The sequence below is a fragment of the Mesoplodon mirus genome (genome assembly GCF_964341445.2).
Source record: "Mesoplodon mirus genome assembly, chromosome: 15".
Lineage (NCBI taxonomy): Eukaryota > Metazoa > Chordata > Mammalia > Artiodactyla > Ziphiidae > Mesoplodon > Mesoplodon mirus.
Genome location: NC_138991.1, coordinates 33,444,274 through 33,461,002, shown reverse-complemented (window position 1 = coordinate 33,461,002; position 16,729 = coordinate 33,444,274). Strand labels below are relative to the sequence as shown.

General features: G+C 51.5%; 1 protein-coding gene across 3 annotated transcripts; it reads right to left on the bottom strand.

Moving 5' to 3' along the window:
* Positions 1-1,931: 1,931 nt before the first annotated feature.
* ZSCAN25 (zinc finger and SCAN domain containing 25) lies at positions 1,932-14,887 on the bottom strand. Of its 3 annotated transcripts, none has more exons than XM_082645847.1 (7): positions 14,677-14,887; positions 13,743-13,867; positions 12,021-12,437; positions 10,673-10,874; positions 9,979-10,070; positions 8,259-8,385; positions 1,932-3,825 (listed from the first exon to the last, which is right to left on the bottom strand). In XM_082645847.1, the coding sequence occupies exons 3-7, from the start codon at positions 12,405-12,407 to the stop codon at positions 2,993-2,995; spliced, it is 1,641 nt and encodes a 546-aa protein (XP_082501973.1). In that variant the 5' UTR covers positions 12,408-12,437; positions 13,743-13,867; positions 14,677-14,887; the 3' UTR covers positions 1,932-2,992. The 3 variants fall into 3 exon arrangements, with proteins under 3 accessions (XP_082501973.1, XP_082501974.1, XP_082501975.1); XM_082645848.1 differs by having other exon boundaries at positions 10,673-10,856; XM_082645849.1 differs by lacking the exon at positions 1,932-3,825 and adding an exon at positions 9,393-9,476 and having other exon boundaries at positions 8,304-8,385.
* Positions 14,888-16,729: the final 1,842 nt, after the last annotated feature.

The following is a 16,729-nucleotide window of genomic DNA, read 5'->3' as shown; positions in this document are numbered from 1 at the left end:
ATTTATATATGTTTGAAATTTTCTATTATGAAAAATTCCTAAATAGAAAAATACAGAAAACAATATTTGACATTTGAGTAGATACCAAAAATAAGGCTACTACAACTCCATGGGGAAAGATTTCTTCTGAGACTCTTTTGAGGAACTGTCCATGAGCTTTGGTCTCAAAGCAGACATGGGAGCCCATGTGGGAAAGACAGCAAGGCCTCTTACAGAAGCTCCCTCAAGAGATCTCAACTGACTGGAAACCCAGTGTATGATCAGAGAGTCTACCACTTAATTCAGGTAAACAGAAGCCCATTGATGAGCAACTCGGAGGCCATGCTGGCCCCAAACTCCCCGCCTAGCTTTGGAATACAGACCTTCCAGAAAAGGCCAAACTCAGGTCAGGTCAGCCCCCAAGTCACACAGACTACAGGCCAGAGGCTTAGGAAAAGCCTCTCATTGGGTTTGGCCTCCAGGTGGCTGTAAGCCTTGCCTGGCTTGTCTGGGGCATGGGGAAGAAAAGAGCTGACTCTGCATCTGGACCTCGACGTTGCTGAGAAGTAGCAGCCCAGCATCTCAGAGAGTGGACATCTCACAGCGCCCTGGTCAGCGCAGCCTCGTGGGGACAACTGAAGGGCCAGGAGGTCATTTGCTAAATGAAAAGTAAACACCATGGTTATCTGCCAAGAAATGAGTGATAAAATAATGTTTTTCAAGGTGGACTGAGTAATGCAACTCTCTGTATTAAAGTCACTACCATTTACCTTATTTACAATGGAAAATGGGGGGGAAAAATCCCAGTGAAAGAATATAATATCAAGAGGCACCATGAGACAGATCACATCTTGCAGTTACAGGACACAGTCCAAAGACAGACTAACTTACAGTCCCGTCAGAACACTAATCACTCAGCAGCCGGCGTCCAAAGGCACAGCATTACGACACTGCAGCACGGTCCAGGCTAGTTAGGCAGTTTCCAGAATGTCCAAGAGAAAGGAAAACCTTTAACGATGGCAAAATAATATAAGAAAGCTTAAACATGTTTACAAACACTGCATCTTCTCATTTTTTAAAAAAATGTGTTTTGATGCCTACGAACATCTTTGTTTTTCCTAAATTGGCACGCATGCAAAACAGACTGCTACCATCTCATCATCTCCAGGTGGCCCTGAGGACCCCAAGTACCTCTCAGATCAAGGACCGAGATGCACTGAGAACGGAGATGACTCGGGAACAAGAGGTAGGTGGTGGTGAATGCATTTCAGGGCCAGCTGACAGGACTGAGGCACAGGCTCAGATGCCAGGTCCAGAGGGTCCCGGAGAGCAGCCACGGGTTCCACTTTGGGTGGTTCTGAAGATCAAATACATTGACCAACACATAAGCTCCACGAGGGCAGGGATTTCCCACCCCACCTCCACACCCCGCCTATTTTATTCACTGATGTACCTCAAGCACCTAGAAGAGTTTCTGGCACACTGTCGGGCCTCAATAAATATTTGTGGAATGAGTCAAGTGAGAAAACAGGGAAGCAGTGCATTATATATATTGTAAAGTGCCATCAGATACAGGCTATTAATACTAGTTCATCTTTTGGCCTCACTTAATTAGAATTTTATACAGACCTGGTTTTTTTTTTTTTTTTTTCTTTTTTTTTTTCTTTTTGCGGTATGCGGGCCTCTCACTGTTGTGGCCTCTCCCGTTGCGGAGCACAGGCTCCGGATGCGCAGGCCCAGCGGCCATGGCTCACGGGCCCAGCCGCTCCGCGGCATATGGGATCCTCCCAGACCGGGGCACGAACCCGTATCCCCTGCATCGGCAGGCGGACTCTCAACCACTGCGCCACCAGGGAGGCCCTCAGACCTGGTTTTTTTTTTTCTTTTTTTTTTTTTTTTCTTTTTTTCTTTTTGCGGTATGCGGGCCTCTCACTGTTGTGGCCTCCCCCGTTGCGGAGCACAGGCTCCGGATGCGCAGGCCCAGCGGCCATGGCTCACGGGCCCAGCCGCTCCGCGGCATATGGGATCCTCCCAGACCGGGGCACGAACCCGTATCCCCTGCATCGGCAGGCGGACTCTCAACCACTGCGCCACCAGGGAGGCCCTAGACCTGGTTTTTTAAAATACTCTCATGTTTATACAGTGATCAACAGCAAAATATTAATTTCCTAACAGATGTGTGGACAGTTGTTATTGTTCAAGGAATAATGGAATGGGGAAACTACCAACGAGAGTAGACTGTCACAGAGACAAAGGAGGCTGCCTGAGCGACCCCAGCTGGGAGGAAAAGATCAGGCTCCTGGAGGGGCAGGGCAGAAGGAGCGCAGAGTGAGCCTGAGAGGACTTCCTCTCGCTCAGCCCTCGCTGTGAAGGGAACTGAGGGCGCTCTGCGTTATTAACGAGTCTGCTTCCAGGGCCCAGTCACAAGCTCCAGGGGAACGAGGTCTCATCTGTCTCGTTCACTGCACTCCCAGCACCAGGCGCACAGTAGGTGTCAGTTAACAAGTAAATATCTGTTAAGCGGAAAAGAGAATTGGGGGAAGGCAGGGAGACAGAGCTCATGTTCTTGCTGGGACGCAGCCCTCAGGAAAACGAGGCTCAAGCTGCCGACGTGGGACAAGATTTCACCTTGACAACCAGACTTGCTCAGGAGGTGGATGTGAACATCCACTGAAGGAGAAAAACCGGGACCTGAACTGAAAGTCCGGATACTGCTTCCTCAAAAAGGGTAAGAGAAAGTACGAGCACCACTTGGGTAGGAGACGTGAGATGCTGTGCCCTCTGGCCTCTCAAATAAACCAGGCCTCTCCCTTCCCCTATGTGTGAAACGAGTGGAAAGAAAATGGGGGAAAGCGCCTCTCGGCCCCCAACGTCCCTCGACGCCCCCAACCCTTCAGTGAGTAAAGGGGGGCGCATCCTCCAACGAGGTCTCCCTCCGCCTGGTGGTTCCAGAAGGCCCCGCCTTCTCCGGCACCTTCTGTGAGCAAAAGAGGGGCATTTTGGCCGGGCACCCTCACTGCCCTGGGGTCTCCTGGCGATGCTGCGTTTTCTGGTGCCGGTTGAGGATGGACCGCTGGTTAAAGCTCCGGCCACAGGCAGGGCAGCAATAGGGCTTCTCCCCAGTGTGGATCCTCTGGTGCCTGACCAGCCGCTCCCCCTTGCTGAACCGCTTCCCGCACACCTGGCAGCCGTAGGGCTTCTCCCCGGTGTGGGCCCGCCGGTGCACGGCCAGGTTGGCATTCCTGCTGAAGCGCTTGCCGCACTCACAGGTGTAGGGCTTCTCCCCGGTGTGCGTCCGCCGGTGCACCTGCAGGTGCTGCCGGCGGCTGAAGCTCTTCCAGCAGTCCCCGCACTGGAAGGGTTTCTCGCCCGTGTGGCTCCTCTGGTGGACCTCCAGGTGGTGCCGCTGGCTGAAGGTCTTCCAGCACTCGCCGCACGCATACGGCCGCCTGCCCAGGTGGGTCCGCTGGTGCTTCAGGAGGTACTCACGCAGCGTGAAGCCTTTCCCGCACTCCCCGCAGCCGTAGGACTTGTCTTCTTCGTGGGTCCGCTGGTGTCTGACCAGATTTGAGCTCCGACTGAAGCCTTTTCCGCACTCGGGGCACTGGAAAGGCTTCCAGAAGGAGCTGTGGGTCTTGAGGTCATCAGGCAGGGGGGCAATGCCACGCTGGGGAGGAGGCGGCCCAGGCGCGTTTCCCACCGAGCTCCCGGCCTCCTGCTCACAGGTTCTTCCGAGCTCCGGGACCTGGAGAGAGGCTTCCCCAAACCTCTCTGCCAGCCCCCGAGCAAGTGGCCCCTTGGGGTCTGCCAGCTGGGTCTTCGCCTCCTTTTCCTTTCTCCCCAAGCCTACAGGACAAAGGAGATACAGACCAATACTGAAACAGATCTGAAGGTAAACTTACATGTTAGAACCTGGCTTCTAAGGGTGTCCCACTAACAATTCCTTCTTTTTTCCTTTAACCAACAACCTCAGTACATTTGACTTTCTATGACTCTAAAACCAGACATTCCTTTACTTCTTTCCATCTGTTACGGACTGTTTGTGTTCCCTCCCAAATTCACAGGTTGAAGCTCTAAGTCCCCAGGTGCTGCTATTAGGAGGTGAGGCCTTTGGGCACTAATTAGGTGAGGGCATGAGGGTGGCGCGCCCAGGATGGGGTTATGTCCTCTAAGAAGAGAAGCCAGAGCTGGCTCTCTGCACACACAGAGGTCACGTGAGCATGATCCCTCACGATGGGATTAAGGTCCTTATAAAAAAAGGAAGGGCTTCCCCGGTGGCGCAGTGGTTGAGAGTCCACCTGCCGATGCAGGGGACACGGGTTCGTGCCCCGGTCCGGGAAGATCCCACATGCTGCGGGGCGGCTGGGCCCGTGAGCCATGGCCACTGAGCCTGCGCGTCCGGAGCCTGTGTTCCGCAACGGGAGAGGACACAACAGTGAGAGGCCCGCGTACCGCAAAAAAAAGAAAAAAAAAAGAAGAGACACAAGACGTCTCTCTCCCTCAGCCACGTGATGACAAGGCAAGAAGGTGGCCACCCATGAACCAGGAAAAGAGGCCCTCACCAGACAACAAGTATGCCAGCAACTGGATCCTGGACTTCCCAGCTTCCAGAACTGTGAGATATAAATGTCTGTTGTCTAAGCCGCCCATTCTCTGGTATTTTTTTACAGCAGCCCAAGCTCAGACAATCTCCATGCCCTTTTACAGAACAGTCTGCTAAATTTTAATGCCCTCCCTCTTAACTTCCTTCTAAGTCAGACTTTGCTTTCCTTCAAAATCTAACTCAGTGGTTTCCTCTAAGGAACTTGCCCCGATTACTGCCCCATCCTGGGTCTCGTCGACACATATACTCAATTAGCACCGTTTATTCCACAACTTACGACTGACCTCGTTGCACGTGCTGTTCTACGGTCATCTGAGATGTTCAGCTTCCCCAGGATCACAGACCTGTTCCAGCAACGGAGAGCTGCTGGCACTGCACGCCCTCCCTCAGCTCACTGTCCCTGCTTGCACTGTGCCCTCCACCTCACGCTGTTTTAGTAAGCTGGGTCTCTGGGAGCCTGGCACAGGGACTGACTCAGGGCAGACGCTTCACGACTGCCGGATGAGTGAATGAATCCAGTCTGCACCAGACTACCTCTACCTCGGCGTACTGATTAGGACTGAAACGCCCTCTACAAGTCCTTCCTCAGGTCCCTCTTATACTCTCTCTAAATTAATAGTTGTTTACAGAAGATCAAGAGGAAGTGAAGGAGAAGAGAGAAAAGAGGTACTAGGGAGCAAAGAAGCCAAAAAGAAAAGAAGAGGGAAATGACAGGTGATGCTTAAACGGGAAAGAGTCCTTTCAGGCAAGCCCATTAAAAGATAAAGGGAGGGGCTTCCCTGGTGGCACAGTGGTTAAGAATCCACCTGCCAATGCATGGGACATAGGTTCAACCCCTAGTCCAGGAAGATCCCACATGCCGTGGAGCAACTAAGCCCACGCGCCACAACTGCTGAGCCTGTGCTCTGGAGCCCGTGAGCCACAACTACTGAGCCCATGTGCCACAACTACTGAAGTCCGCACGCCTAGAGCCCGTGCTCCGCAACAAGTGAGGCCACCGCAATGACAAGGCCACGCACCACAACAAAGAGTAGCCCCCACTCGCTGCAACTAGAGAAAGCCCACGCTCAGCAACAAAGACCCAACACAGCCAAAAATAGTAAATGAATTTCTTTAAAAAAAAAAAAAAAAAAAGAATCCACCTATCAATGCAGGGGACACGGGTTCGAGCCCTGCTCCAGGAAGATCCTACATGCTGCAGAGCAACTAAGCCTGTGCGCCACAACTACTGAGCCTGCGCTCTAGAGCCCACGAGCCACAACTACTGAAGCCCACACACCTAGAGCCCATACTCCACAACAAGAGAAGCCACCGCAATGAGAAGCCCGCACACTACAACAAAGAGTAGCCCCCGCTCGCCGCAACTAGAGAAAGCCCGCGCCCAGCAATGAAGACCCAACGCAGCCCAAAATTAATTAATTAATTAATTAATTTTAAAAAAAGATAAAGGAAAAAAGGACATTTCATGCCTCGTGATGTGATAAAATATGAAGGACACAGCTCTCACTTCTGATGTATTCTTTTATTTTGCACCTTTCACAAAAGTAAGTGTGCAAAACATAAAGAGCTGGAAGAATTTTCATAATGAAGATGGCCATTAAATAGCAGCCACTTCAAGAAATAACATCACCAGCACCCAGAAGCCCCTCCCGTCCCCTCTGGTGACTGGTGACACCATCCTGCCCACAGGGTAATGTGTTATCCAGGCTTTTATCACCACAACGTATTTTTGCCTGTTCCCAAACTTTACATATTTGATTCACACATTGTGTCTGCTTCTTCTGCTCAATATTACGCCCGTGTGATTCACCTATATCGTGGTGTAGCTGTAGCTGCAGTACATTCTTTCTCATCAGTGTATGATGTCATACTGTAAGAGTATATTACACTCTCCTTATTAATCTGGCTGATATTCATCCGGGTAGTTTCCAGGTTTGAGGTGTTATGAACAGCAAAATTAAAATTAAATGCAATGCATGAATCTAACTGGACGTGGGGAAATGTGAGTACGAGCTATATATCATGTATCATGAAATTTATGTTTATTTTCTCAGGCCCAATCCTAGACAGTTGTCAATGCAAGAGCTGCAATCACATGGGAAGAACTCTCAGGAAGACTCAAGGTTGAGATGGCTAGAGGACGCTATGCTTGGGAAGCAGACCTCCGGCTCACCCAGTCTCAGCGTAAACGTTAGGGAAGTACGTGGGTTGTTTTGAAACAGCGAGCGGATAAGAGGACAAGCATAAAGCCAGTCTCTAGAACAGTCAGAATGGCCAGGAGGGTGTAAAAACTTGCTGGGAACACAGTGGCGTCCTTGGCAGAGGCCCGTCCCCAGCGCCAGGATGAAGGCGCTAGGATGCTGGCACCTCCATGGGTGCACCATGCACGGATCCTGCGCTCTGCATTTACCTCGGAGGGGTTCCACGTCCTTTGCCATCACAGAAATCGCACATCTCTTCATCATGGGTGACAGCCTTGTACTGGACCCAGGCCTCCCGAGCCAACCCCCCCCCCCCCAGTATACTGCCACTGCCACTACTCTGTGATGACCGCTAGTCAAAAATCCACATTTAACTTTACAGTCGGCCCTCCGTATCCAAGCTTCCTCATCCGCAGATTCAACCAAGAGCAGATCACGACGGACTGTATGTAGTACGTATTCATTGAAAAAAATCCACGTGGAAGTGGACCCACACAGATCAAACCTCTGTTGTTAATGGGTCGACTGTACGATACTTCTGCATGTTTTAAGATGAAACATGTTTTAACATGTTTTAAGATGAAAAAAGACCAGGAGACGTCAGTACAGGTGAGTGGTCAGCACATCACTTACAAAGAAGTGATGAGAGGAGGAAGGAGAGAATCAGAGGGAACAAAGGAGGGGGCCCTTCGCAGCCACGGTTCCCCTCTCCCCACCGCCCACCCCATCCAAGCCGCGGGGCTGTCAGCCCTCGTCCCCAGCGCCCCCCCGAGTGTTCACCGGCTGTCCCCGGGGGGCCCTCGGTGTGCACGTCCCAGGCTCACCCTTCCCTCCTACCTTCTCCTGCTGCTCCTCCCCCACAAGCAGCTTTCCTCCCAGCTCTGACCCCAGGTAAAACCTGGCTGCCACCTGAGACGCCCGGCCGGGCCCTGCTTGCTCTGCAATACCAGCCCACACCAGCCCCTCCCACGGCTGAGATCCCACCACAGCCCCGTGCCCTCCTGCACCCACATACTGTGGGCTCCGAGGTTTCATGAACGTCAGTCCTGTCCCAACACAGAACTGCTAACGTGGGGCCTGCACACAGGGAGCGCTCCGTAAACACAGGCTGGTGAAAGAGATCAGAGGATCCCTCTTTTCTCTTACTCTCAAGCCCTCAGTTCCCTTCAACCACAGACACAGTAGGAGTTCGTTCAGGGCATCCTAACGACCGACCTGTCTCATTTCAGCCAGAATAACTACCTGGTGTTTTCTTGTTCCTTGTCTGCTCCTCTCCTGACCCAGGAAAGCACCTCACCAGCTCCTTATGTGCCTTGGTCCACGCGCTTTCCACAGACCCATTTACTCATCTGCCATGATATTCCCTTCCTTTATCAGTAGCATCAGGTTCTGAAATCTGGGGCAAGGACAAGAACCCTGACCTACAGCTTTCAAAACTCCTCAGTTTCTTACCTCCGGGATGGAAACGGTCTTACCTGGAGGTGAGACCCCGCAGTCCTGGGGTTCCACGTACTCCCCAAGGCAGTCTATCTGGGCTGGGGTCATGTGCCTCCACTCCTCCTCGGGGAAAGCCAGGGCCATGTCTTTAAATGGGCCCAACCCCTGAAACAGCACAGGAGATGGCTATGGATAAAGAAGTAATCCCAAGGTAGGAGCACTGGAAAAGCAGAGAGACACAGCGGACAACATTCCAGGGGAGAACAGAGCAGGAAGACAGAAGGAACGCGGGTCCCTAGATGGTCCAGAAGTGCCTCCCTCTCGACAGTTTAATGGCAGAGAATGATGGACTTGTCTGAGCCACTGTATTTTTGAGCCTCTGCTGCAGCCACTTGGCTGGTACCCAACGACTGCGGCCTCTAACTTCCACCGTTCAGTCACCTCCACTCGATCCTCATGTTTGATGGAGACTAGGGGCTGCTGTTTAGCCCCTCAACCAGAACTGACTTTCCCTCAGAGATAAGTAAAAACTCGGGCTGGCCCTGCCTTAAGAACAACGTTGTGTTGAAAAACAGCAAACAGCACAGGCATCAACCCTTGCCCAAATACTGCTTTAGTGAGCTCAAACTTGAGTCACTTCTGGGAATTCCCTGAAGTGGGAATTCCCTAACCCTGGTGGTCCAGTGGTTAGGACTCTGTGCTTTCACTGCCGAGGGCCCAGGTTCAATCCCAGAAGATCCCAGAAGCCATGTGGCGCGGCCAAAACAAAAAACAAAAAAACTGGAGTCACTTCTTTTTTCCTGCCAAATGACATCTTTTCTTCTATAAGGAGCTCTTCACTTTAAGACTCAATGTCCCCTTCAGGGAAGTGCCACAGTGGAAATCCCCCACCTCCCGGGGAACACTGGGCATCCCATGGGAGAGATTTTCACCGTGGCGGGAGTGCCCCACCTGTGCTCCGGTGACCCCCATCTGTGGCAGGCCGAGAAGTGCTAATAAGGCCAAAACTCCTGGAGCGGCCACAGGAGGGGCCAGAGAGACCACTCGGCTCGGGGCTCCTGGGAGCGCCCACTCGAGTCGCCTCCCTCCTGCTGACGTTGGGGGAGGATGGGGTCCAGAGGAAGAGCAGCAGCAGAAGCATCCATAAAGCGTACCCACAAAGGGCTACTGACCTCCTGGCCATCCACCACACCCTAGAACACGCCTCTGGGATTTCCACCACTAATGTCTTCCTCCTCACAATTACAAGAGCAATACTGAGTCGATGGAGGAAAAAAAGAAAAAAAAAAACAAAGAGTAATCCAAATGAGTGAACTGAGCCTCATGCCTAGACCCTAAGGCAGGGGTCCCCAACACGCGGACCGGTACCGGACCGTGGCCTGTTAGGAACCGGGCTGCACAGCAGGAGGTGAGCGGCGAGCGAGTGAAGCTTCCTCTGCCTCTCCCCATCGCTCCCCATCGCTCCCCATCGCTCGAATTACTGACTGAACCATCCCCCCACAGCCATCCGTGGAAAACTTGTGCTCCACGAAACCAGTCCCTGGTGCCAAAAAGGTTGGGGACCGCTGGCCTAAGGCTCAATTCAAATTAATAACTGAGGATGTAAAGTGGAGAAAACGAAGCTGTCACATCCATCAGAACAAGAAAGGTAGAATAATTCAACTCTGTGGATGGTGCTCCGCTGGGAGGAGAAATCTTGGGGAAGGTAAGCCTCATTCAAAGCGACATCGCAATCCCTGAAGAGCAGTCACAGCTCACCTGGGATCCAGCTGTAAGGAACCCCACTGCCATCTCCTGGTCTCTGGTGCTCACTGCAGGGAGGCCAGGACCAGCCGGAAGAACTGGCAGAGCTGAGCAGGGAAATAAACCAGGAGCAGGATTAGCGCTGTCCTGCAGTAGTTCGTCCACAGGCGTCTAGTGCCTGACACAAAGAACCCCAGGAACCATAAGGAGACTCCAGACAGGTAGGTGTGGGTGTACCCTACCCTGTTCTCAGCTGGGAAGAAGGGCCCAACCCAATATGTGCTGCCCTTCAGGGCTGTTCACGCTCCCAAGTCGCACTACGGCAATAACCCCCCTTGAGATTCAGCAACACAATAAGTCACATGTCACTTTTAGGGATTCAGTTTATCTGCCCACTTAAAAAAAATATCCCTACATGTCAGCTACATATTTCCTGGCAGTTTCTAGAAGGGATGTGAGGGAAAGGAGAAGAAATGATAAGAGAGTGTGATACCAGATATCCCCCGAAGAAATCAGGAGGTCGAGTTACAGAAAACAATTTCACTTCATCTGTTTCCTACTGAAGTCCAGGAAGTAGCCAAGAAAACTCAGAACTGCACGCTACAGGTAACTTAGTTTATCAACTGCAGGGTTTGTAAAGGAAAGGGGAGGGGGCAGGGCACGAAGCACCCTTCTCTGTGCCCTTTCTTCCCCACTGCTTGCAGCTTACCCTGCTCCTGGAAGGCCTGCGTCCCCTCTCCAGGGTCCTGGTTGAGCTGCTCCTCAGCGCCTTGGTCGAGGCCTTGAATTCCTTCCCCATGGGGCAGCCCCCACTCGGGCTTGACCTCCACGGGCCCCAGGTGGACACTTGGCTCCCAAGGACCTCTGCAAAGTGCTGTCTCCTCCTGCTCTCCCTGCATACGGCACGGAATCTAAGAACAGGCCCCAACACCTATTAGAATGAGGCCTGCATAAGGCTGTTATGAAAGGAGTTGAATTAAAACCTAAAAAAGAGACCCACTGCAGCTGCAGGGGAGACAAAGGACAAGCCGGCTCGGCTCTTCCTCAGGACATGAGTGAGAAGGTGAAAAGGAGGCTAAACTGTCTTTATCAGGCGCTGAGTAACTTCTATGCATCCATGACATTTTACAAGGGTCCCTTCTGCCCACCTCAATACTGATCAAATTCTACCATGAACTGTATCACAGAGAGATGTTATTATTATTCCAATGAGAACTTTAGCCCAAAACACTCACTATTAGAAAAAAGATTCCCCAGTTACAGATGCTGAAAGTATAAAATACAAAGCCTAGACTGTGCAGTGAATCAGTGAGAAAAAAACTGCTCTAGAAATAGCAAGGAAAACCAGAACTCACAAGAACAGGCCTTTCCTGGTCCACTTTTAAGCTCCTTGGTAGGGAGTAAAAAAACAAAACAACTCTTAGGACTATACAGGAAGTCAGGGGTGACTGTGGTGGGAAAAGGGAGAACACAATGAAGACAGATTGTTACCTGCAAGCAAAACAGTAACGTTCAGTCCTGCCCTCTCTTTCCCAGATGGCAATCGGGAAACTGCACCAGAGAGGGACAGACACATGGCCAGAGTCCCAGGGGAGCATCTGAGATGCAAAGTCACTCACTACGTGAGCCGTCTCAGCCAACGTCCCAGACGTGGAAACAGCACTGTTCCAGACAATGCTTCTCAGGAAGAATACTCACCAAGTGGAATTCCAGAATTCCCTGCATCCCCATATGCATCTCTGCCCAAAGAGGAATGAGTCTACCAGGGCCCTTGAAATAGATCAAAACTGCCTTCTTTGGACCCGAGGCTCACAAGGGAAATATGGCCAGGCCTCTGCCTTGATGACCAAAACAGGAGCTGACAGCCCTTCCACCGGCCCTGCGTCTTCCCTGGGAATGGCTTTCCTTGATGAAAACTCCTCTGCCCTCCAAAAAGTACCCCAGATGGTCTGGGACCAGAGGAGGGAGATTCTGCGCCTCATCCACTCCCACTGCTTCCTCAAACCTCTCGCTTCCCGCACCAACAGAACGAGACCCAGATCCCCCTTCTCACCCACCGCCTTGGCCTCCAGGGCTCCCTCCGTGAAGCCCTCCATCACGGCCACAAGGGCCTTGCCGCTCTCTGGGCTGTGCTCCCGAATCCAGGCGTAGAACTCCCGGGGCAGGATGGTCAGGAACTGCTCCAGCACGAGCAGCTCCAGGATCTGCTCCTTGGTGTGCAGCTCGGGCCGCAGCCACTGGCGACAGAGCTCCTGGAGCTCCCTGAGGGCCTCCTGGGGACCAGCCGCCTCCTGGTAGCGGAACTGCCGAAACCTCAGGCGAAAAGTCTCCGGGCTGGGGCCTTCCCTCGCCCTGCCCCACGGCAACTCTTTTTCCAGTTTTACCACAGGGACACCCATTTGCTGCTGATGATCTTCTGCCATCCCTGGACACTCTTTAAGCATCTTCACATCCCCTCCCAGAAGACTGAGGGTCTGTTGGGAAGACCAGACAGACAATGAGAACAGCATAAATAAGTCACAGGGAAGGTCAGGTCATCCCAGTTCTGTTCTCTACATCAATGAAATTAGGACTTAGCTTATACCCACAAATAGCTTAAAATCTCAAGAGAGAGACAACACTACAATCATAGAAAAATATAAGACGGGTTATAACTAGGTTAGTCACCAGGGCCCACTCTTCCAACACTAAATATACATTCGACATGTATCTATGTCTGACCCACAGAAACTAGAAATACAAGAGAGAACAAGATAGACAAGGTGCTTGCCCTTTGAAACTCACATACTGGTACAGCAGACAGGAAAAAAAAAAAAAATTAGGGAATTCCCTGGTGGTCCAGTGGTTTCACTGCCGAGGGAACAGGTTCAGTACCTAGTGGGGGAAACTAAGATCCCCGCAAGCCCCATGCGCTCGGCCAAAAAAAATGAAACAAATAAATTTAAATTATAAATGGGGATAAGTTCTAAAAAGGAAGTAAGGAGGGTGTTAATGGGGACAATCAAGTTGGAGACTTGGGGACGTCCCTGGTGGTCCAGTGACCGAGGCTCCTCGCTCCCAGTGCAGAGGGCCTGGTTTTGATCCCTGGTCGGGGAACTAGATCCCACATGCCACAACTAAAGATCCCCCACATGGCAATGAAGATCCCGCGTGCCGCAGCTAAGACCCTGTGCAGCCAAATAAATAAATATTTTAAAAAACAAAAAACATTGGGCTTCCCTGGTGGCACAGTGGTTGAAAGTCCGCCTGCCGATGCAGGGGACATGGGTTCGTGCCCTGGTCCGGGAAGATCCCACATGCCGCAGAGCGGCTGGGCCCGTGAGCCATGGCTGCTGAGCCTGCGCGTCCGGAGCCTGTGCTCCACAACGGGAGAGGCCACAGCAGTGAGAGGCCCGCGTACCGCAAAAAAAAAAAACAAAAACTTGGAGACTTGGAGAAGGCTTTTCTGAATAAATAGTGCTTAGGCTAAGACCCAACGAATGAATGAGATGAGCCAATCACTGAAAGAGCATCCCAGGCAAAAGCCTTGGGGCTAGAAATTACTCTGCAGTCTGAGAACAAGCCCCAGTGCAGTGTGGCTTCAGCAGGGTGAGGGAGGGAAAGAGCTCAGAGGCAGGCGGAAACCACATTATCGAGGGCCTGGGCACACACTAAGAATTATGGGCTTTACTCTTATTCCTTATTTTAGTGGGGAAATACATATTCTTCAAAAGTCACTCTGTCTGGGAAGTGTCAATAGAGAATAGATAAGAAGGGTCAATAAGGGAAACTGCACTTACCGTGGTCCAAGCAGGAGATAAGAGACTTAGATCAATGTGGTGACAAAGAAGCAGACAAAGTCAAGACATCTGGGAGGTAAAACCAATAGACCTGCTGGTGGCTAGGATGTGACGGTGTACTCAGCCTAAAGAAAACAAGAGAACAATATATATATATCATTACTATAATTGATCAAAAGATTTCTAACTTGTGTAGGCTTTACCATTCAGAAAGCATGTGAGCACATACTCCCATTTAATACTTACAACCATCCTATCGGGTGAGTACTACTTCCCCTGCTTTTCAGAAACTGAAGACATAAGAGGTTAGATTGCAGGCCAACGTCGGCCTCCCAAAACATATGGTATAGATGAGAAACATGGGAGGCCAAAAAGACAGAAAGGTTTATGCAGGTTCAAGTACTCATGAGAAAGAAGAGGCTTGTAGTAGACTTGGGGAGGGGGATGGGGCTCACTCTAAACAGAGCAGAGAATAAGCAATTGTCAGTTATGTACGTCCCAAGTGTGTGCTTAATATTCTATTGGAAGTTACTGTATTTACCTATCTACCTAGGTACCTATCTACCTACCTATCTTAAATCTATTGACATTTTCAGTCTATTCATTTTCTCTGCTGCATCAATTGAGATTTCTCTTTCCTGGCTTTCTAGCTATTGCATTTGTTCATGGTTGCATTTACCGCATTATAGTACGAATGTTTACCCCTGTGTCTCTCTCCGTCTGCCAGATTCCCTTTAGTCAGGAAAGGTCCTCACTCATCTTTTACCCCTAGCACTTGACAAACAGGCGACCCATGGTTTCTTTGAATGAGCGTTTGGTTCTAAAACGACCACTCTCACTCTTCACAGTGTTCCGCTTTGGTTCAAGAGATCAGGCTCGTGGACACCCCTCCGTTAAGGCAACCCTGGCCGGGCGGGATCAGCCTCGCTCCTACCTGAGCCCAGCGCGGTGCGGCCCCCCGGGTCCCGCTCGGTGCCGCGGGAGTCAGCTCCGGGGAGACGCGCCGCCCGCAGCGACAGCCTCGCAGCTGCCGAGGCCCGCAGCAGGCTCTCAGCCCGGCCCCGGCTCCCCGGCCACTTCCGCCCCGCAGCCCCGCACCTGTGCCGGGCTCGCCCGGGCCCGCGGCGGACCGGAAGTGGGCGACGGACGCTGTCAGACAGGTGCGTCAAGGAAGGGCCCCTTCCGTTTCCCCTCTAGGACTCTCGGAGGCCGGTGCGTCTCGATGGTCGCTCGTCCCCGGGGACCGTTCGGGAGCGCGCGCTGGACCACCAGGGGCTCCTCCCCCGCCTACCTACTTCCCTCGAGGCTCGCGGTCGCCAGGCCCCTTTGCGCCTCCGTGCCTTTGCACCTGCGTTCCTCCGGTGGGAAGGACTCACCGGACGCACCGCCGGGTACGGCGCCTCCCTCAAAGACTTTAGAGACCCGTCGGTCGACAAGTGTTTATTGCAGCCTCCGGCGCTTTTTGCGAGGGTTAGGGGCGGAGGGTGATGGAGGGTAGCACCGAGTATTGTGGGTTCACATAAGGGGCCTCCACCCTGGGTAGTGTGTGGGGGCGTAGGCGTAGGCGCTAGTCAGGGAAGCCTTCCTGGAGGAGCCGGCACCTGAGCTCAGATTTGATGGATGGACCCAAGAGTGAGGTCAGGTGCCCCCAAGCGGAGGGAGCACGACGAGCCCAGCAAATGGTGGGGACTGGTGGCTTTCCCGCTCCCTCAGAGCCGCTAGAGCAGGCGGCTGAGCTAGGTAACCTGGAGGCAATGGGAAGCCGCGGAAAGATTTAAAGGCGAGAAGGGACCGATTTTAGAAAGGTACTACAGAGAAACCTGCAAGAGAGACTGAGCAAGAGGCGAGGGAGGTGGGGAGATGAGAAGACTGACTGTGGGTTAAACGAAGCTAAATAATGCAGTCCCCGAGAGAAAGGATGAGAGACAGGACTGGGGCAGTCGTGAGACTACAGATCGCAAGGAGAGTTTGGATATCAAACATATTGGGAAAGTAAAATTGGCAAAGTTTAGGGATTGATTGGATCTGGAGAATGAGAGAGAAGGTGGAATCATTTAGTAAATGACAAAGGCCACATCTCATATCAATAAGAATGTACTTTTAGAAAGCAGACAACTGGTTGGTCATCTGGAAGTAGGTAACATTGGGTCCATTCCTTATACCACATGCCAGGGCAAAGTCCAGCCCTGCTCACAGGGTCTCCCATCCTTTTATAGTACAAATTTAGTTATCAACCCATCTTGGATATATTGTTGGCTCGCCTCCTCATTCGCTAACATGCCCTCACATCCAAGAGGGACAGGGCTGAACCATCGAGGACCAAGAGAAACAGCCTGATGGACTTAGTCTGTCTTGGAAAACTGAACTATACCGAGCGATGTCAAAAACCATCGTTCAGCTTGCCATGGAGAAGACACAAGGAAGAAGGCATTCTGGAAGAGGCAAAGAGAGATTGGATCAGATCACAGGTTTCCAGGTCAGCCTTGGAGAAGAGAAAGGGGCTCTTCTGAACGGGGAAGAAAAGAATCAAACATGGGTTATGGTTTAGGTTAGGGCTCAGCAAACTTTTTCTATGAAGGACCAGATGGTAACTATCCTAGACAGAACACATAGTGTGTCGCCTGTTCCTCATTTTTACAATCCTTTAAAACTGTAAAAACCATTCTTAGCTCACAGCCAGGGCTGGATTTGACACAAGGGCTGTAGTTTGCTTACGCTGAAATAGATTATTTTAAAATTATTCTAGAGAAGTGTTTAAGGAGCTCATTCTTAACCTCTTTTCTCAGTGATGTTACCTGCTGAGAGTGCAGGGGACAATGATAGGTTGCAGCCTAAATAATGGAGTGAAGATTAGCATATCTGTTGTGAGGAATGATGTAGGAAAAAAATCATAGAATGAATGAAAAGATTGTCAAGCAACACTGAATGACTGATATTGAAAACAAAACAAAATAAGTGACAGAATCAATCCACACTATTGTCTATGC